Below are 25614 nucleotides of genomic sequence, written 5' to 3'. Positions count from 1 at the left end.
TGTTATTGAGATAAGTAATAATGTATTGTGGAAGATAACTGTTTTATTGTATTGGTTTTGACAGTCGGAGTGGTAAAGGGCGTTAGATTATGGTTACCGTGATAAACTATGAATAGTCATTGCTTTTACATTAATGCTTAGTGTTTGAAATGAAATGCCATGTTTCATTTTATTGATGATTCATTCGCTAGTCTATTTTGGGACCTAATGGTATTTGTATTATAAGTTAATATTAATGTTAATGCAGTTTTAATGATAATAGAAACACAGTATAATTATTACCTACCTATTTTCATAATAGAACCATGCTTGTATTTAATAGGTATCTGTTGTGTACTGAGGTACTAACGCTAACGAATAATTGTTTTTAGTAGGTAGGTACCTATAGTTTTTACATATTTTGTAGGTAACGTATATTTATTTTAACCTATAACAACACATCGAATTAAGTTGAATTAAAATAACCTCCTTCTTTTTTGAAGACGGTTAAAGATTAACACACTGACTGGCCGGTTGGCTTGGTTGGCCTTCCAAGTTCCAAGTCGGAGGTCGTAGGTTCAATTCCCACCCGGGGCAAATATATTTTGTGTGATGAACATAGATATGTTTGCTCTGTGTCTGGTTATTAATTATCTATATACTAACGTATTTATTTAAAATTATATATGTAAGTATGTTTATCAGCCATCTGGTTCCCATAACAAAAGCGAAAGCTTAGGGTAGGTACCTACTATAGGATCAGATCGTGCCGTGTGTGAAAATTGTCCTGAAATATTTATTTATTTTTTAAGTAGGTAGATAATATGTATTTACATAGACAACGTTCAGATAGTAGATGTAGGAAGGTATCTACGAGTTACGACGACTATGTCTAAACTCTAAAGGTTCCTATACATTCCTATACAAATTCAATCCTACTTAGGTATAGGTAAATAATACCCAAATTATGGAATGCTTTCATAAAGCTTTCAATATATTTTATTAAATTGATTTAATTACTAAAAGCTTCGACTGAATTGTTATCTAAAATATTTTTTGACTAATTGATTATTTTTAGTCAAAGGATATTTTCTTTGATTGCAATTTCAACAAAAGCTACTTTTTTGCTCTACATCGCTCATAATATGAAATAAGCTTTCTTGTTTTGTGAGCTTTTTGAAATAAAATGAACACATTTTTCACGAAGCACCCAGAGCAGATAATATAATATTGAGCTTTTGTGAAAATAACATATCTAATATTAATAGGTGTTTACCTACAATATGAAAAAAAACATTAAACAACGCATATAGGTAATTACTTTACTTCTAATTATATGCGTTATTTTTTCATATTTTTGCTTTCATAAATGAAATAAATGTAGGTATTTCGTTTTGTAAGATATTTTTGATTTGGTTACCTATAACTACCTATACAAATATTTATACGCATCTAGATTTAATTTAGATAACTTCTAGAACAAATTGTCTCTACCTTTTTTATACTTTTACTTGATATTAGTTTACAAAAATTACTTAGGCCAAGAAGATTTATTTCGCAATGAATTCCTGTTTATTTTTCTGTTTACAAAACTTGGTAGGTAGGTAGGTAGTAGTAGATATAGCAAGAAATTTTTCATTCTTCACTAGCTGACCCGACAGACGCTGTCCTGTCTTCGCGCAAACTTTCAAATGCGTCAAGTTTAAAATATAGCGGTTATGTTTTCTCAATTTAAGTATTTCAAACATTTCTTAAGTTTTTCTTTCATAAGATCCTTCTTTCTGACAATAGCGAACACAACAAAAAAATAATTATAATAAATTAAGCCTTATTATGTTATTTATCGCACTGCGCAAATAAAGGGCACAATGTGTTTTATCTTGAATTTAAAACTTAATTAATATTTTTTTATCCATATCTCCTTTAGGCCTTACCTCTTATGTGATAGGTGATAATGGTATCACCATTTATACTTTTCTAAGGAATTGTTGATTATGTGATTGATATCAATAGGTGTCTATGACTCTATGATAAGTAAGTACATATAGCACAACTATTGCTCGAAGTAATCTTATATCTAGGTACCAGCTTATAATAAACTTATTATATCACTTTATAGGTAATACGAGAAGCTCTAATTTAACTCTTACTTCTTCCATAAAGCTTCTGCTTTCAGATACAACTATTCCGTTTTCAAGATTTGATTGTTGTAAGTTTTGATTTCAGTTAAAGATTATGATTTAATTCACTGTTATACCTACATACGTTAAAAGTAAAATTCTAAGCGTCCCTAAAATTTTTTTTCCCGCTTTTTGTTGGTTTATTCCTATTTTCAAGAACATGAATAAATAAACTTTTTGAACCGCGTACCATTAATACAAGTTGACATCTATCGGTGAATAGCAATACTATAAATGTTTTGTTTTAGCGCCATCTATGGTCGAATAGTGTAGTATAAAGTTGTGCGCTGCGTCAAATTCGAATTTTTACACCAGATGTCGCTATTTAAAGGGGATTACATTCGTATAATATTATTATATAATACCTATTTATATTTATCTCTGATTTATATTCATACGTAAATATAATAATGGGTATGGAAATAGGTTTAGTAAGACTGATTTCAAGGCATGTGCATAGAATATAGAAGTAGGCTGACCGCCTCCTTGGTACAGTCTGTAGGTAGTTGACGCATGTGCATAGAACTGCGGTATTTGCCAGTCAGTTCTATCTACTCATGGCGTTCTGTCTGGAAATAAGACGTCATAATAAAAACAAAATAATTATAAAGTCCCCAGTACATCGATATGCAAAAAATTCTAATTAGGTAAATAGCCTAATTACATCGATCAAAGACCACGCAGTAAAAATACTTCGAATTCAGAACTACCCTCAATTGCGTCGGGTAAAAACTAAAGTAGGTACCTACCGACTTACTAAATTATTATTTGAAAGTGTAAATGGCTATTTCTTACATATTTTAATCTAAGTTTTAATCTTGTTAGTTAATATAATATAAGCAATAAAAATAAATATAGATTAGTTTTTGTAGTTTTTAAAAACCAAGCCATATTTAGTATTTTCCCACCTAACTGTATTATACTAATACACACACCGGCACAATTAGCGGAACAGAAACCTATACGTGAGAACATCGTCTGGGATTTGAACGAATGGCAGCAGGTTCTCTTTACTGATGAGTGCAGAGTTCTTTTAAAACAGATCGATGGGAGACAGCGAATATGGAGACAGAATAGAACGCCAAATATAGTCTAATTTTGAACACACTGGCTTACGGTGGCGGCTCGATTATGGTTTGGGGAGGGATATGTTTGAGAGCTCGCACGGAGTTAGTGATAGTCACAGGAGGGACCATGACAGCAGATAAATACATCAGAGACATTTAAGAAGAACATGTTGTACCATTTGCCCCATTTATTGGTGACGACTTTATTCTAATGCAAGATAATGCTCGTGCTCATAGTGCACAATCGGTACAGGCATATCTGAGCCACGTAGGTATACCGGTGATGCAGTGGCCAGCAAATTCCCCCGATATGAATCCGATAAAGCATGTCTGGGACTTGCTAAAAAGAAGGGTTAAATCCAGAATGCCACCCCCCAACAATCTGAATGAACTTGGAAACGCATTACTTGAGGAGTGAGAGCGGTTGCCTCAAGAAATCATCGATAACATAATCTGTAGCAAGCCCAGACGAATGGAAACCGTAATCAGAGCAAGAGGGGGAAACACTCGTTATTATTTTTACTTTAATTTTATTGTCAAATCATTTAATGCTTACTTTTCTTATTTTTTTGTGATGGTTCATAATCATCTAAAAATTTCACTTATTTCAAATTTCTTTATTTTTCAACAAAAAATAACGAAAACTTTTCAAAGTCGTTGTTAAAAGATGTTAATCAACTTGTTATTTTGTGTCTAATTACATTTTCGTCAAATATATGCGTTATTATCTCATAGTCTCACTTTTTTTTCTGTTCCGCTAATTGTGCCGGTGTGTATATTATAAAGCTGAATAGTTTGTTTGTTTGAACGCGCTAATCTCAAGATCTACTGGTCCGATTTGAAAACTTATTTCTGTGTTAGATAGCACATTCATCGAGGAAGGCAGCAAGGCTATCGAGTAATTCGAGTAGGCTATATAAAATCACGCAGACCAACTGCAGGAGTGGAGCCACGCGGTGGAAACCGCGGGGCGCAGCTAGTTTATTAGATTTTAAAAATGTCCCATGTTATCGATTTTAATTGTAAATCTACGGTCGAGCGACCGTGAAATGAAATGACTTTCAGCTGATTTTGAGTCTCAGCGCAATGGAATATTTCGTGACTTTATTAATATATTTATTTCATTTTCAACATGGTAAGATTTTCACTACTTATACATACGCACATACATTAGCAGCAAAAGTTTTATAATTGACTAGCTTACCGCCCGCGGCTTCGCCCGCTTTCTCTATAAAGCCTAATAAATTAGGTATATACATATTTAAACCTAAATCTTGAATCTACTTAAATACCTACTTAAATCTTGAATCAATCTATCCATTTAAAAAAAACCGCATCAAAATCCGTTGCGTGGTTTTAAAGATTTAAGCATACAAAGGGACATAGGGACAGAGAAAGCGACTTTGTTTTATACTATGTAGTGATACTTACCTACACCAGTGATATACATTTATATTTTTAGTCATAAGTACGTACGTACCTACACTATAATTTATTTCATTATTTTCAGTTAATGTTCTTAATGCGCAAAACACCACAAATGATTTACTATCTCTCAAAACTAGACGCATATTGAGAGGGAGTGAAGTCGGAGATACTAGACCTTATATGGTAAGATTAGCTGTTTTCATTGTACACTTTCATCCCCTTTTTTATTTTGTTGGAGGTAGAATTTATCCAACTTTTCTTAGCGGATGCCAAAATCATAGTGACAATCTGCATACCAAATTTCAGTAATTTTTGCTGTGCGTTGATAGAGAGACCAGTCAGTCAGTCACAACACCAAATGAATCAAATCTTTAAGATCAATCTCTTTCATCTACATACTACATGTACATAAGTAAAATCTACGGCAAACAACGTTAAATAATTTAACGACCTTTTAATATACTTTTGACTTCTGTATTTATTCCTAAAAATGTCTTTTTGCAGGTGTACTTACGTCCTGCGACTACAGAAACTAAACTAGACCCAAACTGGCTGTGTGGCGGTGTGATCATCGACGCTCAATACATTCTGACGTCAGCAGCCTGTATAGAGGATGTTAAACATTTCTATGTTGTGTCTGGTACTCATAGGTATCTAAAAAATATTGTTAAACTAGTTTTCCAAGCGCTGCTTCGCCCGCTTTCTAGGAAACTTAGCATAATATTACATGTTAAAACCTTTCTCTTCAATCACTCTAATTATTGATTTAAGCATACACAGACAGCAAGCTTTATTAATTTATACTTTGTAGAGATAATATCATATATGATATCACTACATAGAATAAAACAAAGTCGCTTTCTCTGTCCCTATGTCCCTTTGTATGCTTAAATCTTTAAAACTACGCAACGGATTTTTATGCGGTTTATTTTTTTAATAGATAGAGTGATTCAAGAGGAAGGTTTTATTAGGTTAGTATATAATTTATTAGGTTTGAGACAAAGCGGGCGAAGCCGCGGGCGGTAAGCTAGTAAGTATATAATATTTTGTAGTGATCTTTAAAATATGACTCCGCAAAAGTACAGACGGAGCATATAACGACATTTTTTCAAATAACATCGTCCTATTTCCTAATACTATTATTGTTCAAATGAACTTGCTTTTTAATACGGAAAATAAATTATTTCAGATGGTTTCCCGTTGGATCAAATGATGAATGCATTATACATGGTGCTAAGAAAGCGGTATGGAAATGTGTTCCGCAGAGTAAGTATAGGAAAAAACATTATTTATGTTGACAAAGGTATCCTCACTCACAAATGAATTTGTTATTAGCATAAAACTCAGCAACTTGGGCCTCGTAGATGTTTTCATTCAACTAAGTTATCAGTTAAATAGATGTTATTTCGTTTTTGTCTACATATTTACTAGATATAATTATTTACCTACCAGAGGCAGTAAAACTACCGCAAGCAGAAAAACTATTACGCAAACGTAACAATTTTTTTATATGGAATAAATTAGTTCTTTTTACGGACGGCAAAGACGCTCCGTTTATTCCCTTACAGGCACAGATTAGATACAAGATACAGGGTGCTATCGATGACGATACGAATACTATAGTTACTATAGTTTTTTGCTCGCGCTTCAGATTACGTCATGTTCGATGACATTACTAACTACACCATACAGATTACGTATTCGATGGAGCTGACTTCGACAACATACGTTGGATGATCAACGACATAGCGGTGGTACGAGTAGAGGATAACTTTAACTTCGAGAGACGGATTAGAGGCTGCGACTTCGTGCCAAAAAAGATAGCGTATAATAATCAAAGTGAGGAATTGGAGAAGCCGGGCATTACTGCGTCCGTCGCTGGGTGGGGCACTACGGATAGTTTTGGGGATGTATGTGTTTCGTATTTAATTTTTTAATTGGTTTGAACATAGATTTCAAGTAGAAGTAATATAGTTACCTACTTCTTTACAATTTTAGAGTCTCATTATCTTGTACTAGTATGGTCGAATTGAAAAAGTTTTCCCTTTTTTGAAGTCGATTTAAAATACAAAAATAAAAATAAATTATTATATACAAGAATTTACGCATTTTACAATACGAGACAATACTACCTACCCTAACCTCACCGCAGGTATATGGCCTAACAACAGAAAATTCACCAGACCTCCTTGAAACGGAGGTAAAGCTGATATCGAAGAAAAGCTGCAAGGCTCGTTGGCCGGAGCGGTACCATCACATCATTGACGGGAACATGGTGTGCGCGAAGGATGGTTCTGATGAAAATATGAACGATCTTTGTAAGGTACTTTGTGTGTCGTGTTTTATATGTTAGTAATTTTGATTGATATGTCACCTTTTATTTTGTAATTTGTGACTGTTAACTTTGTACTTGACTTTTGAAGTATTTTATTCGTTTTAACATCGTTTTTTTCAACAGAGTTAATTTTATGCTGAGTTAAATGTTTTATAATTTTTTGTATTATTTTATACAGAGATGGATCAGCTTAATACACACATCTTTTGAAAACACCATTCATTTATGTGACCATAGACGTTTCTAATTTGAACTTACTTGTGCCGCCTAGGTTACATAGTGTCTAATGGTTTCTATGTAACTTATACTTCCACACACTTAAGAAAATTAAGAAAATAACTGAAAAAAATTCAATAAAAATATAGGAACAAGGGATAAGTTGTAAAGAGCTGGTGTTATCAGATGAGGAGGATGGGCGGAGGCACATCGTCCCACATGATACCGACATACATTCTAACAACCATGGCAATGCTACGAGACGGTCTAAAGTTGTTTCGGGAGGTTTTTGTGAGGTAAGATTGGGTATTTCATGGCTTCCAATTGATTTTGTTAACTAGCTATTATAACATGATATATTACACTGATCATACAGTCTTGGGGTACTCATCAATAGGTACCGTCCCTTACCTATGTTAATCTAACGCGCTCGGATAAATCTGAAAATTGCGTTATATAGACTACATTACACTACAAATACTACTGAACCAAAAAATTATTTCACCAACAGAAAGCTACATTATTTTCGAGTCACATAGGCTATATTTATTTTATTATAGGTTATATTACATCAAATTTTTCAATAGAACGACCACGGCGGGGCGCTCGTAGTGGGCTACGGCACTGGCTCCGTAGTGGTGGGGGTGATATCCGCGTGTCAGACGGCTAACGTCACGCGACAGTGCTACGGGTCGTACTTGTATATGCATTCGATGCATTATATCCACTAACTTGTATAGAACGACCACGGCGGGCCGCTCGTAGTGGGCTACGGCACTGGCTCCGTAGTGGTGGGCGTGATATCCGCGTGTCAGACGGCTAACGTCACGCGACAGTGCTACGGGCCCTACTTGTATACGAGCGTGTGGAAGAATCGCCACTTGATTGGATGCGCTGTTAATAAGGATATGGCGTACGTATTGGTAATATTTGTAGTCATGAGTAGTTATATTGTATGTGTAGTATTATATAAATATAAGCTAGAATTAGAATTCCCTTCTTGTAGTTATTGATGTCCTATTTTTTCCAAATAAATTCAAAACTGACATCAAGAAGCGGGTCCTACAGAGCGAGCAGCGTAATACTTTGCGACGCAACTCAGTCTTTGTGGACGTGGCTCGGCTGAAGGAAGCACGTATGCTGTCATTTTCTTTAGCCACGTCAACACTGACCGTGTTGTTTTGCGTGGAAAATGCTTCGCATTGATTTTTTTTATGCTATAGGATAGCAAACGAGCAGACGCGTCGCCTGATGTTAAGCGATACACGCCGCCCATAAGCATCCACTCCACTGGGAAGTGGATGTGTTGCTGTCCTCAAAGGGATTTGGAAGGAGGAGGGTTTCGGTAGAAGGGGCGTGGATGGGAGGGAATGGGAAGGGATGTGGGCCTCCGGACCCCTCACTCACCGTACGGAACGCGACAGTAAACTGTCACTATGGCGCCGATATTCTGTGAGGGTGTGGTACCTTCCCCGGTGCGAGCGTGGCCCAATTCGGGTACCGAAGCATGCTCGACTCCCACTCTCGCCTTGATCCGAAATCCGCCTATTTACTATCTTTTTAAAGGCGCATTGGCTGGTATAGTTATGGTATCTTAACGATTTAATTGTGTTTTTCAGAAGCTATATCTGCTGCTAATGTTATAATTTTTATTATTTTAACAAAATTCCTCAAACCTCCTCAAACGATTCTAAAATATTTTTGCAGTGCATCATGTAAAAGATTGTTGAGGACATCACAAACGCGCATGAGTGAGACAATTTTTAGCTGGGCGAGTCATCCTGAAGGGTATTTTTTGTTTAATTTATTATTATTTAATAAATCTTGAAAACCAATTAGGTATTATAAGAATAGAATGATGACATAATATTTTTTATTAATTTTTAGCTTTTTAGCCTTTTCGTCGAAGGCCTATAGAAAATTAACCTGTATTTGTGTTATAAGCAAATTTTGTAAAATGTTGTAGAATTCCCTAAAACAAACTAATTCATAAACATTGTGTACATTGTGTACATTGTAAACATTCATCTGTTTTTGTTGCTTTAAGTTTAAAATTAAAATTGATAATTTTTTTATTTAATTTATCAATTTAAAACTTCCATTTGGCTATTGTAAGATTCCGTATTGAAACCTACACGCCTTTATTTGAAATCATAATCTGTCGGTAACTTATAATAAAATAAATTAATCGTTTATATAACTTTTGAACTTTATATGTTATTCCAGTGCTGCTAAGAGTGAATCTAAATCAAACTTGCTTCGTATTGGAAATACAAAGAAAACAAAACAGATCGCAACTTCAGCTACTAAGGGGAAAATTATTTTAAAACAAAAAACACGCAAAATATAAATTAGTAAAATATCTCTGTATGTTTTTTTTAAATGATAAATGCTCTCCCTCCTTTAACAATAATAGTTCTAATCTTTAATTTTTAGCATGTCCATGCAAATAACGATTAATAATAAAAAATCACAATTCACATGACTTTATTAATATAAAGGACAACAAAAACACTATCCTTTGTGAAAACCATATTAAATTAACATGGGAAAGAAAAATTTTTGATCTATATGTGAAAATTATTGTAGGTATAGTTGAGGCATTGTAAAAATATTTAAAAGCACGTACAATATTTGCAAATTTTTTTAAAGAACAGAAAAAAATCGATCACGAGGCGGTATTCGAACCCACGTCTTTTCGCCATACCGGGGCAACGCCTAGCCTTTCGGCCACACTAAGTAACAATAACAATTTCCTTAGAGGATAAAAAATGTCTTTCTCAAAATCGCATTTCAAATCCAATTCTTTATTCTTTATTCTTTATTTTTCAACACAAGTAATTTACTGGTATATATATGTATACTGTATACTGTATACCCAAAACATTACAAGGCAGTTACTTAACTAAAATTACATCATTTTTTATGACTAAGAAAGAACAAAATAATATTTTTAAATTTATATAAACTTAAATAAAGCCAATAAGCTATTACTCATATTTTTAAGAGCAGAAAATATCTTTTGCCAGGAGGCAGGTCCTATACTATAAAGTATAAATACTTAATAATATTCATCGGCTCATCGCGCTTCAATCAAAACTTTAAACCATCCGTGAAATTGTATTTATTAAATGTTTTGAATCAATCCCAAATTGATGACGAAATAATATGATAAATTATTGTTTCTATATTTGAACATGTTTATTTTTGTTTACCTTTTAGTTTCACAGTTTTTTAGTAAGTACTAAAATAACGAATTGAAAGGTAATGAGAATTAATTAACGATTTTTTGTGAATGTAATCTTATTCCATTTATTTTAAGGTATAAAATCAATTGATGTTGCAACCACAATACCTAATTATGTACAAAATATTATCTCTAAAACGAATATAACTGATATTAAGAACATTATAAACGGGAGCAGAAGAATTTTAAATGGAGACGAAGTGAGAAATAATAGACCTTATATGGTAAGAATTAAGATAAATATTTTCTAGCAAATCTGTTAAAAAAAAGCACTTTCTTAGTTTTTTCAATTAAAATGAAGGCTGTGATAGATGAAGCTTTTCTTTATTAGAAAAGCAAGAAAAGCCGAGCTGCTGCTTAATAGTCAAGGTTTCCAGACGTTCATATATGTATACGTGAATTAAACATAGATTAAAATTTTCCTTCATAATATTGTCCACATCACCAAATGTAAAACATTATATTTATTTAAAAAATTTAACGTCTTATTCTTTGTCAATTTCCTAGGTAATTAATGGTCTAAGCTTTTCGATTTTCTAATAAAAGCTTTATTATACAACCATTTTCATATTGTAATAACATTATGTATCTACATATATTTCTTTTTATTTAAAGGTGTATCTAAAATTACCATCAAACAATCCGAGATACAAAGACTTCCGTCGATGGGTCTGTGGTGGTGTCATAATACATGAGGAGTATATCCTGACGTCAGCGGCTTGTATAGAGGACGCTAAACACTTTTATGTAGTTTCAGGCACCTATAGGTATTGTATATTATTTATTTTAAACTAGTTTTATGCTTTGGCTTTACTTTGTTTCCTGGCGTTTAACTTTACATTGGTTTAATCTATTTGCATAACAATTTTATTTAAAAATATGTGTTCTGATTTGAAAAATACATCTCAATTAATTTATAATATTACTTGCTAGTTAAAAACATATTATTTGAATAAACGACTTTGTGCGTCTTATAATATTATTGAATCAAAATTAAATTTTCAGATACAGTGAAGAAGATGATAGGATTAGTAATCCATGTATCAAAAACGGAGCTAAAAAAGCAGTTTGGAAGTGTGTACCTCGAAGTAAGACATATAAGTATTGTATTTGATAAAAAATACAAATAAAACACAGTTATTTATTAAAACATTAATCACACATGAATCTTTCTTTTCTATCTGATCGCATAGTCTTTCGGATACTAAATAGCATTTCTTAATCATCAAACAGTTAAATTGAATTATTAAATGTAAAATAATACGTACACACGGTCCAACACCACGATTACGTAGATAACGGTAAAAGACAAATAAAAAAAACGACGTGTGGCACCATTACCGTCTTTACCATAGGGGCACAGCCCACAGGGGGCTAGTGCAGCTCATCCTTCGTCTGGGGACACCCCTGGAGGAGATGACAGACAATTTTTCTCACATAAATCTCAAAATATTTTATTAAAAAGCAATAACACTTTTCTCGTTGCCAGAACGTCAGATCATTTTCAGATTTATTCGAATCAAAACATCTATGTATAGGAATAATTCGAGTGATTCGAACACCATTATAATTAACTTATCACTTATCAGACATTTACTCGAATTATTTATTTACTTATTAACGTAATACAATAATATATTTTTACTTGAATTATTTTCGGAATTATGAAAATTTATAACAAGTCTAAGTTTACAGAATAGCATACAAGGGCGTTGTGACAAAACTTTAATCTCTGTGCCTGTAGACAAGTGGCAGAAACGCTAGAGAATAGAATCCGCTCCAACCAGACAGCCCGGACTCTAACCGAAATAGCAAGAGAAACAGCATATCAAAAACCCATCTATACTAAAATGATTTTTTTTAAAACGTTGGTAGCTCCCGTACCAATAGAAGCTATGCAATAGCTTAAAAATGATGCAATAGTTTCTGAGATTAGCACGTACTGTAAACAACTCTTTTGCATACATCATTTGTATAGATTCTGAGTCTGAAATGTATTTCTTTTATTTAAAACTAATCCTATCCAAAGGTTGCCTGGCAGAGATCGCTTGAAAGCAATAAGGCCGCCTATTTGTGTTGTGTGTGTGTTGTCAGTGTGCTAAATAAAGAATTTTGTTTTGTATTGTATTTTAGACTACGTTTTCGACGGCCACGAGAACGACAACATACGTTGGATGAACAACGACATAGCGATAGTTAAAGTAGAAGATGACTTTGATTTCAACCGTCGTATACGAGGTTGTGACTTCATTCCCAAACCCATTTGTTATAATAACCAGAGCAGTAGGTTGGAGGATCCTGGTACTATTGCTTCTATAGCTGGCTGGGGGAGTACTAAGAAGTATAATGATGTACGTAAATATAGTAATTTAATAGGAATAGTAATAACTAGCATTGCACTAAATTTGGTTTTGATTAAATGTAAAAGTTAATCTTCGTCATGAAAATATCAGTACATAACTATACATAACTAGTGGTCCGCCCCGGCCTCGCCCGTGGTACATATTATATCGCAATAAAAGTCTTTAATAAATAAAAGTCCTTTCTCGGTTATTAAAATATCTCCATACCAAATTTCATGCAAATTGGTTCAGTAGTTTAGGCGTGATTGAGTAACAGACAGACAGACAGAGTTACCTACCTTCTTGCCTTCCGCACAATTTTACTATCTTCCTACCTATTGAATTTTATCACAATAAGCCTACCTACGTCTGGTCACCATCTTGTTCATGAAAGGAAAAAAAATAACAGAAAGTACATTTTTATTAAGTATTTTTATTGTATAGACGGTACCTATTTACAGTAATAATATCATCTTGCATTGATTTGTGAAATTATGAAGTGGTAGTACCTACTCATTAATTAAATTAATCTCCAACATATTTTCTTCCTTTAATCCTTTACTTAAAATAATGAAGAGGCATTCCACAAATTAATAAAAAATATATTTATCTATCAACCTTTCAGTGGGTAAATCAACGCAGTAAATCAATATCCCAAGATCTGTTACAAACAGATGTTATAATAGTCCCCAAGTCGAGATGCAAGCAGCGCTGGGGGCCGAGATACCACAATATTATTGATAATTATATGATCTGCACTAAAGATAATATTCCTGAATTGAGCGAACCTTGTCTGGTGAGATTTTACCTTATTGTTATTAATTAAAAAACTATTTATAGGTAGAAAAACTATAGTTTACATAAAAATAGAAAGTGTAATTATTTTCCGGATTCTTATGATTATGATAACTGAATTCAGTAAACTTTTTAAGAATCAAAGAAGAAATATTTACGTAACATACCTACAGAAAATATTTCAAAACAAACAACTACTATTATCTATTTCAGAATAAAAATTGAGAAAATGAAGGGCTTATCGAACATCTTCCTGATAAATAACACAATAATCTATTTAGCTTATGTGATAAACTGATAACATAAGCTAAATAGATCTGTCTAACTTATGTGAATAAATAAAATATAGAACAACATATTATAAAAACAAGCATCAAGAAGACCTTCTACGGCTCTCGGCCATTATAAACATGATGTAGATAATTACCTACTATTCAGATTCAGATAATATTTCAGTTATCAAAAATGTCACTTTTAGGAAAAATACGCTGACTGTACGGATATAATGTACTCCGGTGAGTTAGGTTCAGGGGAGAGAAGGTCCAATACAAATGACTCGATAATTCACTCAGCATTCCATGGTCCTGATTGGCGGAGACGATTGGCTGGAAGTGGGGGGTTTTGTGAGGTAAATACAAATAATATTATCAAATTTCCTTAATGATCTTACCTTTGGTAGGTGGTACTAATATTTGCACACCAAAAACAGCCAAAGAAACTTTTGTTAAATTAATCGCACATGCCGTAGAAACAATACTTAATCTAAATATTGATGAGAAAAAAAATCATCAGAATCTGATAATTTTTCATACAATTAACTAATGCTTATACTTAGTTATTTCAATTTACTCTTCTAAAGATTGAACATTATGGAAGTGATGTAGGACTTGTAGACTAAATATTGTAATACCGAATTGCTTATTTCTTCGTAATCATTACATCATACCTGGTACAATGCAGTTAACTTTGATCTATTTCTTCTATATTCATGTAACTTTTTCTAGAGTCCAGTCTCTAGACCATCTAAAATGAAAAATTGATGTAGGTATCTATCAGATAATATTTATTTTATATGTGGTCTATTTTAACCTTTTATTAAAATAAATAAATTATCATTTTATTATCTTCTAGAATGATCATGGTGGTCCCTTAGTACATGGTAGCGGTCCAAACGCCGTGGTAATTGGAGTTATTTCAGCTTGCCTTGTAAAAGAAAGAACCAATCGATGTCATGGACCATTTTTATATACCAGTGCATTTAAGAACAGAGTCCTCATCAACTGCGCTATTTATAAGGATACTAAGTATAACTTGATTTAATATATTATTTATATTTATGTTATTAGAGTAATTATAAATACCTACACATGCAAATATAATATCACACTAATCTATATATATATATAAAACTCACGGTGACTGATATAGTGATCTATCAACGCACAGCCCAAACCACTGGACGTATCGGGCTGAAATTTGGCATGCAGGTAGATGTCGTAACGTAGGCATCCCCTAAGAAAGGATTTTAGAAAATTCATCCCCTAAAGGGGTGAAATAGGGGATGAAAACATATATCATGAAAATTTATCTTATCCACGCAACCGAAGTTGCGGGCAACAGCTAGATAAAGTATATGCCAAATACTACAATTTTTTTAACAAAGTCATTCATCAAATTAAATGAAGACAAATTCTTGTTTACAAACAATTTAAGACAAAATAATATTAAAATTGAGATAAAAAGTTGAATAAAAGGAGCAGATAAAGAATAAACGCAAATATCCTTTTCTTGCTTTGAACATAGTATAAAATACTCTACCTGTTTCAGAGGTGACTGTTCTAAACTATTTAGGACAAGTGAAACTCATATAGAGGAAGAAATAAGTTGGGCCGATCATCCAGATGGGTAGGTGTATTATTTAATAGTTAACGATGAAAAATCAAATTCAAACGCTTTGCTTATTAATTATTATATATCTATAGCCTTTGATTCTATCCAAATAATAACAAATTGCAAATCTTCTCGGTAGAACAACCTGAATTATTTGCAGATAATACTATTTAAAACAGCACTAAATATAACTGCTGTAAATAACAGTGATGTTTACTTTGTAAATTTATTAACCACCAAGAAACAAAAGTAAATATAAAGAAACGTGATCACAACTGTAACATAAAACATGTTTTTTACAGTCCCGCCAAGAACGAAGTTGCTAAATCGAGACGTAATAAAGAAGATATACAAGCAAATGGTACATATACAACAGTAGGAACACAAACAAATTATAATAAATTAGAAACTGTTACTCCATATGATAAAGTAATGCAACATGGTGGAGTTGTGCTGAGAGCTTCAGATCGTGTATTTAATGAAACGAATTTAAAACAATAAACATTAAAATTTATATCAGTTTTATTATTTATCCCATTATATTATATATTTATACAACTATAGCAATTTGTGGAAAAGATAAGTTTTGTAATGTTTTGACGAAAATACAATGAAAAAGACTAAGACTCATCACTCATATAGAGAGGCGTTTTCTGATTTTATAAATACAGAAAAGCATTAAAATCGTTAAAATTGTTGAATTTGAAATATTTTATTTTAACAATAATTCTGTTATCAATAATTGAAATATTTTTACAACTTCCTGTGCATTTGGGTTCAGGAATTTTAATTTGATATATCTAATTGTTAAAGTCACATTTGTTCGCAAGGCGTATAATTGGTTCGAACAAATATCTACATGTTCATAATTTACTTTTCTCATTTTGTTTGAAATACAACATGAACTGTATATTTTTCTTTATTTGTATTTTTTTATACATCTTCTGTAAGTAAATCTTTAACATCTTTATCCACATTTTCATAATCATCTGTAAAATTATTTATTTATTTACATTTGGATAAAGATTTTCTTCCAGATGTTGAAGCAATAGAAGTTGCAACTCAAATTCCACCTGAAGTCAATAAATTATTAAATTTAAACGAAACTAGAAGAATTATTAATGGTGAGGAAGTAACTGAGGGAAGACCTTATATGGTTTGTATTTATTTAGAAACTTATTTGTACTTGAAAAATTAAATATTTAGTACACTTATAAAAGAACTTCAATTTATATACAGTAATAAATAACAACGTGTTGTAGGTCTATTTGAAATTACCCCGAAGTAATAGCAAGAAACCAAATTACCGATCCTGGCTTTGTGGTGGAGTGATTATACACGAGGAATATATTCTCACATCAGCAGCATGTATAGAAGATGCTGAACATTTTTATGTAGTATCTGGATCTTATAAGTAAGAAAATCACTAGTTACTTACTATCTCTCATTTGAATAAACGCAAAACAAAAATGAAATAAAATAACATGAACACTATTTGTTTAAAGATTTATAGTCTTATAATCTAGATTTAAAGCATGGAAAATAATAAAGGGTAAAGAGAATAATATACTTATCGTGATCAATTTACAGGTATTCTGATGAAGATGATCGGTATAATAATCCTTGCATAAAAAATGGTGCTAAGAAAGCGATATGGAAATGCGTTCCCAAAAGTAAGTAACATTTGAATAAGATCATTAAGATCTTTCCTAGTAAAATAACTAATTAATATATAAAAAATAAAAATGTCTAGACACTATTAAATATTGCAAAGTAATCCTATAATTTTAGACTACGTATTTGATGGTCACGAAAATGATAACATCAGATGGATGAATAATGACATCGCAGTAGTAAAGATAGAAGATGGCTTTGATTTTAATAGACGTATTCGTGGATGCGATTTTGTGCCTAAACCCATTTGTTATAATAACCAAAGTCACACGTTGGAAAACCCTGGTAATGTCGTAACTATTGCTGGATGGGGAACTACTTCTAGATACAATGAGGTTTGTTAAACGTCAATTCTACGAAATTTACTATTAGGTAATTACATCTTTTCAAACGAAAATTACCGAAATTTCTACGTTTGCGCCTATAGTGCTCAATAGATTAGGATACTGAATTCTGATGTAAAATATTGTCTTACTAAAATATTGTTCCTAAATAAAATCATCTACATAAATAAGATATGCAGGAACAGAATTCTTGTCAAGAAAAAGTTTTAAACTTTCCAAAATGGAACAGTTATATTTAATATTTATATAGTTAAGTAACTTCTATCTATCTAATAATAATAGTTGATTCAACACTATTTTAGTGGGTCAACCGCAGAAAGGAAAACCAACAGAACCTTCTAGAAGCCCACGTCGAGATCATTCCTAAGAATCGTTGCAAACGCCGCTGGGGTGCTCGATATCACAATATTATAGAAAATTATATGATTTGCACTAAAGATATTGGCCAAACCATGTCAGAGATTTGTAATGTATGGCTGCATTTCTTGTTCTTTCTTTTGAATTTCTTTAATAGTGTTTATTATTTCTGTGTGAGAGAATAAAATATTTTCCAGTAAATTGTTTGAAATTGAAATTTAGATATGTTTATTACATAATACAATTTTAACATTGTGCTGTAATCGATATTATTAAAAGCATACCTACGTACATTCGTGATTAAACGTTTGTCCTACTAAATTAGAGAAAAATCGTGTATAGATGAAACCTCCTTGTATAATTTACAGTTTATATTAAGACCAAGAAATACATAATTTAGATTTTAAAAACTTTGAGAAAAAATATTTACAGGAGAAATATGTAGATTGCCAAGACATAAACTATTCAGACGATGAAGACCTAAGAAGAGACATTAAATCTGAGCAAATACCAACCAACCTTGTGATGCATTCCGCTTACCACAATGAATCTAATAAAAATAGTGGTAATGATACCAGGAGATATGTGTCTCAGGCTGATGGTGGATTTTGTGAGGTAAATAAAAAAGTTATTTTTTTACCGTACAAAATGATTTTAATAATCGATTAAATGCGATTTTTTTATGTACGGAGTTGGGAAATTGCTAAATGTTCCTTATACATAATATATAATTTCCTAATTTTAATCGATAGGTACTCAAAATTTTATGCTGCAGATGATACTGAGCTAGTAAACATTTCATAAGTTTCTATAATATCTATTGCTGAATTATTAATTTCGTCAAATATAATATAGATACCTTTGAAGTACAAAAACCAACTAATCATTTAATCGCATAGTTTGCACTTATTTGTTCTAACATGTATCTATAAGTTCATAGTTTCTTTAATCCATACTAATATTATAAATGCGAAAGTAACTCTGTCTGTCTGTCTGTTACTCAATCACGCCTTAACTACTGAACCAATTTGCATAAAATTTGGTATAGAGATATTTTGATACCCGAGAAAGGACATAGGATAGGTTTTATTCCGGAAATCCTACGGGAGCGGGTTTTTATCTATGAAAACGCGGGCAAAGCCGCGGGCGGAAAGCTAGTAAATAATAAATCCATTTGCAGAACGACCATGGAGGACCTTTGATTTATGGTGAAGGAGTAAATTCAGTAGTAATTGGAGTAATATCTGCTTGTCTTGTGAAAGAAAGAACCAACAAATGCTATGGACCATTCTTATACACTAGTGTGTTTAAAAATCGACAGTTTATATCTTGTGCTATTTATAAGGATATTGAGTAAGTTTGTTTATGACAAATACTGTGCTTAAACTAGTTTTAGATAGGTATGTAAAAACTACAGAGTATCTACAATAATAGGATGCAAGATCACTAGAATATAAGTAAACTAGCTTACCTTCGCTCGCTTTGTCTTAAACCTAATAAATTATATACTTAAACTCCTTCCTCTTAAATCACTCTATCTATTAAAAAAAACCGCATCAAAATCCGTATCGTAGTTTTAAAGATTTAAGCTTACAAAGGGACATAGTATAGGGACAGAGAAAGCGATTTTGTTTTATACTATGTACTATGTAGTGATGATAAACTGATAATTTAGGTAACAATCCATAATTGATTATTTTAATAGGATAATATACTAGTCAATAGTAAATAAAGCGTTTGAAGATTTTTAATGTGATCGTTTTTAAGCTATATTTTTTTATTTCAGACCTAAATGTAGACGCCAATTCCGCTCAGGAGTCACACACGAAGAAAAGGTTCTGTCGTGGAAAGAACATCCTGATGGGTATATTTTCTTATCCATATCTTATCTATACACACATACCCTTAATTTTGCGTGGATTATTCGTATACATATTTACAGATGTCATAATGAAAGATTAAATCATGGCAAGAGTACCTGCACTACCTGCTCCGAATTATAAAAAAAGACGTGTGGCACTCGGGGACTGCCGCGGTAAAGCTATTGCATGCTATGCCTTCAAGCCACACATCCGCCCGTCGGAGTGGGGAGCGTGAGGTTTTTTCGTTACGGAATTTCTCGATTCGGTCCCCGCGCTCAAGGCCCGCGATAGAAGCTATGCAATAGCTTAAAAACTCTTTATCATAATATCCCCATTGATACAATATAAATCAAAGCCTATATATTTAATCCACAGCCCAGCAAAGAACGAACTAGCTGCAACCGCCGGTGAAGGCATTCCTCCAGTGGCTGATGATAAAGTGTTCTCAAGCAGCGGCTTCATAATGCGAGCTGATGACCATCGAGTTGCTAATAAATCACATGTATCTTGAGTTTAAATAAATATTGTGTTTATGAATACTTATTGTGTTTTTATTGATCCTAGATAAAGAACAGAAATTGTTTGAAATCACTGTCTGGGACTTCGATATATACAAAAATATATCATGGGTTTGAAAACCCAATACATAATTAATGTGCTTTTCATTAATTTCGATTTTCGATATACTTAATACTTATGTATTCGATAAACTTCATTGCAGTTAAAACTTGTAGGTAGTTAGACATAGTAAATCTATACTATCGATACTTATAATATAAAGCTGAAGATTTTGTTTGTTTGACAAGCTAATCTCAGGAACTAAGTATTGGATCGTTTCAAAAATTCTACCTTTAGATACTACGAGCGAAAGCAGGGCGGATCGCTAGTCAGTGATAATCATGACTAAGTATTCTTCATTAAATGTTTATGTAGACTGGATATAGCACAATTAACTAACGAAATATCAAAATAAAAGGATCAGGTTCAGGATAATAAAATGCCATATTTTTATTATAACCATTTATTTAAAAAAAATGTTAGTTGTGGAAAATTCAGTTATTGAATAAACTTCAATTAGTTTACAAATCATTATTTTTGATGTCCTGAGGCAACGTAATAAATTGAGCATATAATTAAAAACAGCATCAATAAACCTGCATAGAAAGATTGCCTTTTTAAATTGATATTGGGTTTGAAATGACGACCTCCTTGTCGTTATGTTTCCTGTTTACAATAGGTAAGAAAATATTTTCTTTAATACTAATCTGAATTCTGAATATAACTCGAATAATATAGAAATAACAAACAATAATTTCTACTGATATCACCGTTCCTTGCGTGTACATTTTTATATAGCATTATCCGCTCACTTTCGGTCTGCTCTTTTAACCAATATAGGTAATAGCTTAAACAATATAGTCTTTATTGCATGGGAATAAAAAAACAAGATACCTACTGGTAAATAAATGATTATCAAAGTTGCCTTTCAATTTATAATTATTTAGCTAATATACCACAAACATATTATAATATAAATGTAATCTAATATAAGAACAATAAATTAGAGGTAGTTATGTAGATAGAATAATATGAATTAAAACAAATTAAATTCACAACAATGTTTAAGCTCTAGGCATTGTACTAGCAAATCCAACAACCCAAAAACACACTAACAACGATGGACACAATCACACCGTAACGAACAGCTCAAACACTGAGATTGAAGAGATCGCAGACGATGGGTGGGATTACGAGAACACCACGATTGTAGACACGAGGCGGATTCTGTATAGCAAGAGAGTTGGTATTGGGAAGCGACCTTATATGGTAACTATTTGTAAGAATTAAACAATAGATTAATTTATGATTTAAGCTCATAGAAAAAATGTCGCACTTTTTTAAGACAGTTTGGTTATAGTCAGGGACCGTTATTTCCTCTTCGTTTGAAAGTTGGATAGTGTATTTAATATTCCAAAGGAATAACATTGAAGTCAACAGTAGGTATATTAATCATACCATACCTACATGAGCAATTTGTAAAAAACCGGTTACAACGACCTTTTACTTCCCTTCCTTTTCACTTTACTATTATTCCTCATATCTGGTGTTTTCGTAAATCAGGTATACCTCCAACTAACAAAAGAGTCAGCTAAAGCTCACAAATACCGCGGCTGGCTCTGCGGAGGTGTCATCGTCCACCCTTCCTATGTAATGACGTCAGCAGCTTGTGTGGAAGACGCTGATCATTTCTACATTGTCTCTGGCACTACAAAGTTTGTAGATAGCTTCGATTATAAGAACGACGAATGCGTTTGCAAACACAGACGGAAAGTTGTTTGGAAGTGTATACCTAAGAGTGAGTATTATCTACAATTTGGCAGTCACAAAATAGATAGGTAAGTAAAATAACAAAATAAAAAAATATTATGATCCAAGCTTCGATTATAGGACTTGGGACTATACAGTGTGGAAATTTTCGATGGGCCCTAGAGGGAAAGTACTTTAAATACTGAAAATAGTTTATTTTGCTAAAAGGAAACATTCCTTATTTTTTAAAAAGAAATAGAACTGCATTCAAAGATTTTGGAAAAATTTCCACACTGTAGTTATAGCTATAATAAATCTTTTAAGAGTAGAAAAGTACATAGTTGCAAGCATTACATCTATGCTGTTAGTTTTTACTTATCTCTAGTTTCATCTGGTTAATATTTAATAACACAAAGATCTTTTCTATTCTAGATTACAAATTCGACTTTCACGACAGCATAAAATGGTCCGCCAATGACATAGCCATAGTAAAAGTGGACAAGCCATTCAAACTGGGTGTAGTTGAGAATGGCTGTGAGTTCGCAACCGATCTTGTGTGCTATAACAATGTTAGTAGAGAATTGGAAAAGTCTGGAACTAAGGGATTCATCGCTGGCTGGGGTAGCGGCAATCAGTTTAGAGAGGTGAGGTTTCTCGTGGACTTATGGATATTCTTTTTTAATTCATAAATGTACCAATTTTTTTTAAAATATGGAATGCAATTTAAAGAATTTGGTGGAATTTCTACTTCATAAACAGTCTTCTGTCGTTAACATAATTTCGCCGGTCAATTCTTCCATTTATGAGATAACATAAAATTAAAATTGGTGCGAACTTTTATGTTATGGTGGTGAAATATTTATTCAGAACAAAAAAAATCATTACAGAGTGTTATAATATTTTTAATTTAGGGTGTATATCGTCGTGAGAGCGTGCACATACCAGAAAACTCGAAATATTTGCAAGAAGCCAAAGTGTGCATTATGGACAACGAGCAGTGTGCTAAGAAGTGGGCTCAAAGGTTCAGGAGCATTATCACCCAGTATATGATCTGCACTAAAGATGTTATGAAGAGGCTCAGTGAAATTTGTGATGTATGGTCTATATTTTAGTGATGAAATTGGTTCTGTCGTCGTCTCTTTTTTGTAGTTGTTGTAAAAGAAGGATGAAGGATGATTTTACGGTGGATTTACATCAAACGAGCGAATGCTCATTCTAACCCACTATGTAAAATTATTTTAGTGTAAACAGGCGTAGAGCATTCTTTCGTTGTTCTTAGTGCGTTCGAAAAGATTTTATGACACTATAAAAGATCACGAAATAATTTTCTTCCTCTAGCTTAAGCTCTATTTTAGTTTGATGTAAATGCACCGTTAGATGTGATAAGATATAATCATAGAGGAAGGATGTATGATATAATACAACGAACAGTGTATCATTAATATTAATTATATTAAGTCAGGCAACCTTATTTTGATTTTTTTTAAAGAAATATGAATTATATAGTTAATAGCTATATCATAAAAATCGAACTCTGCAGAAAAAATACGCAAACTGCACGGATGTGGAATCAAGGCGGCATTTGGAACCTTCTGAAGACCTGCAGTCCGTGCATGTAGACTTGGGCAGGCATCTACGGGACCCAGATGACTATACAGCCCGGCGGTCTAACAAGCAGGGAGGCTTTTGTGAAGTAAGTGCAATACATATTTATTTAGACAGTCAATGTGTTGGGTGTGGTCTCTAATAACATTCTGCTTCTACATTCTAGGTACAAATTGATCAATAATTTTCATATTCCTTACTTACCTTATTTATTTACTTACCTATCTCGCGACTTAAATTTATGAAAATAAACATTTTCTTGCTAACTGCTGGTAAAAGAATTACTTGTTATTTTAAGATCACAATGAACATAAATCAAAACGGATTAGGTACGTTCATAATTTTTTAATCTGTGTATGTTATGTAGGAGAGTTTTAATACTTTTAACTAAAAACATTGTTTTTATTATTATTTCTAGAATGATCATGGAGGTCCCCTCCTAGTTAGATACCAAGGCAAGGAACGAGTGGTGGGAATAATATCTGCGTGCAAAATAGACCCCAAGTCCCACAGTTGTCATGGACCCTTCCTCTATACCAGTGTTTTCAGAAACCGCCAATTCATATCTTGTTCTATTAATAAGGATGTTGAGTAAGTACCTAGCAATTATAATTTGGTGCGTTTTTATTGTTTTCAAATGAAGGATTTTTCAAAACGTTACTTAAATATAAGGTTGAAAGTTTTTGTCTGCGAATGAAACCGCGGTACACAGGTACCTAATATTTTTTTTTATGAAATTAACACAGATGTAAGGTGGCTAAAAGAGTGAAAGAAAATCTTGTGGGTAAGCTTGTGGGATACTTTTTTTTAATAAACATAATATTAATTTTCGGTTTATTTTTTCCAGAGAAAGTTGTAGGCGGGTGTTCCGGTCTGGTATCACGCATGAAGAGTGGGATGTCAATTGGGATAACGTGGAAGAGTAAGCCTTGTATCAATTTTTCAAGACATAATACTTAATTATTATGAAATTTGTAATGTTTGTTTTATTTTTCCAAACAGGGATGATGATACAAATAAGGCTGCAGCTGGCAGGTATGAAAATAATTACAATTATTTGTCGTCACTAGTTAACTATAATTATCTGAAATAGATATTTTTTAATTTAAAATATCTCAACTCAAACATTTATTATTCAATTAGACGCACAAATTTTTAGAAGCACTTTAAAATCGTCATTACATATCTCTGTGTTATTAGGTACTTATTACTTATAGGCACGTAATAAATTTTGATTTTTGTTTGCAGTTCGGATAATGATAAAGCGGATGAAGACAGGTTTGATGTGTTATAAAAATATTTAATCAAAATAATATAAGTACATACTTACAGCAATAATAACATTCTAATTGGAATTATTTACCTTTTTAGTGACGGTGATAGAGACGTTTTGAGAGAAGAAAGGTAACATGGTTTAATTAATTATTATTTAGGCTAGAATTTAATTGGCATGTTAAATGCGTATCCTCAAAAGATTTAATGCCTATCATATCATATATCCTAATTAGGTAAAATGGAGAATTATAATGTTAATGTAATTCGTATTTATTTGCTATATTCCTGTTGTATGATATCTAACAATTTGATGAATAGATACCATTAGGTAACTTTATTAGCCACAGACAGTACTATCGTATTATTATGTACCTACCTATAAATTACGTATCTACGTATCTTATTTTATTTACAAGTAATTACCATTCATAATCAAGTCCAAAAAAGAAGCCAGCGAAGACCAAAGACTCAGGCGAAGCAAACGACGATGACGACGAAAATCAGACAGCAAAACTGAAACACTCTAAAAAGGAGAAACCGAAAGAAAAACATACAAAACAAAAGAGTAAATCTAAAACCAAAAAGGGTAAACGACGGGGGAAAGACAAGAATTCCAACTCTAGGTCAGAAGTAAAAGCTATGTCGTATGAGTCAAGTCGAGATGATAATGTGAATGAGCCTGATGAGGAATAATTTGCTTCTTTGTGTTTT

At 32.4% G+C, this 25614-nt stretch overlaps 4 protein-coding genes across 5 annotated transcripts; all 4 read left to right on the top strand.

Moving 5' to 3' along the window:
* Positions 1–2569: 2569 nt before the first annotated feature.
* On the top strand, positions 2570–9537 carry LOC123702636 (the record flags this gene model as incomplete). The annotated part of the gene is made up of 10 exons (XM_045650399.1): positions 2570–2573; positions 4737–4837; positions 5159–5304; positions 5844–5920; positions 6347–6564; positions 6807–6977; positions 7355–7501; positions 7946–8118; positions 8913–8993; positions 9432–9537. Coding segments are annotated over exons 1-10 (1224 nt in total), but the record flags the coding sequence as incomplete, so codon positions are not given.
* Positions 9538–10402: 865 nt separating this feature from the next.
* On the top strand, positions 10403–16022 carry LOC123702635. Its single transcript, XM_045650398.1, has 10 exons — positions 10403–10442; positions 10528–10676; positions 11068–11219; positions 11458–11540; positions 12586–12803; positions 13420–13590; positions 14068–14217; positions 14721–14893; positions 15417–15494; positions 15782–16022. Exons 1-10 carry the CDS (start codon positions 10403–10405, stop codon positions 15978–15980), a joined length of 1413 nt encoding a protein of 470 aa, XP_045506354.1. The 3' UTR covers positions 15981–16022.
* A 378-nt stretch (positions 16023–16400) lies between these two features.
* On the top strand, positions 16401–20228 carry LOC123702634 (the record flags this gene model as incomplete). Its single annotated transcript, XM_045650397.1, has 10 exons — positions 16401–16425; positions 16505–16635; positions 16742–16893; positions 17070–17152; positions 17271–17488; positions 17800–17967; positions 18287–18469; positions 19035–19207; positions 19641–19718; positions 20092–20228. Coding segments are annotated over 10 exons (1347 nt in total), but the record flags the coding sequence as incomplete, so codon positions are not given.
* A 589-nt stretch (positions 20229–20817) lies between these two features.
* LOC123702762 lies at positions 20818–25614 on the top strand. 2 transcript variants are annotated; one of them, XM_045650547.1, is made up of 12 exons: positions 20818–20953; positions 21344–21543; positions 21838–22072; positions 22456–22667; positions 22935–23117; positions 23564–23716; positions 24047–24219; positions 24476–24550; positions 24631–24663; positions 24877–24906; positions 25000–25032; positions 25341–25614. In XM_045650547.1, exons 1-12 carry the CDS (start codon positions 20914–20916, stop codon positions 25594–25596), a joined length of 1623 nt encoding a protein of 540 aa, XP_045506503.1. In that variant the 5' UTR covers positions 20818–20913; the 3' UTR covers positions 25597–25614. The 2 variants fall into 2 exon arrangements, with proteins under 2 accessions (XP_045506503.1, XP_045506504.1); XM_045650548.1 differs by lacking the exons at positions 20818–20953; positions 21344–21543 and having other exon boundaries at positions 21922–22108.

This window comes from Colias croceus, chromosome 24 (assembly GCF_905220415.1).
Source record: "Colias croceus chromosome 24, ilColCroc2.1".
In the NCBI taxonomy this organism is placed as follows: domain Eukaryota; kingdom Metazoa; phylum Arthropoda; class Insecta; order Lepidoptera; family Pieridae; genus Colias; species Colias croceus.
The sequence above is the reverse complement of the archived record's forward strand: the minus strand, read 5'-3'. Positions and strand labels throughout refer to the sequence as shown.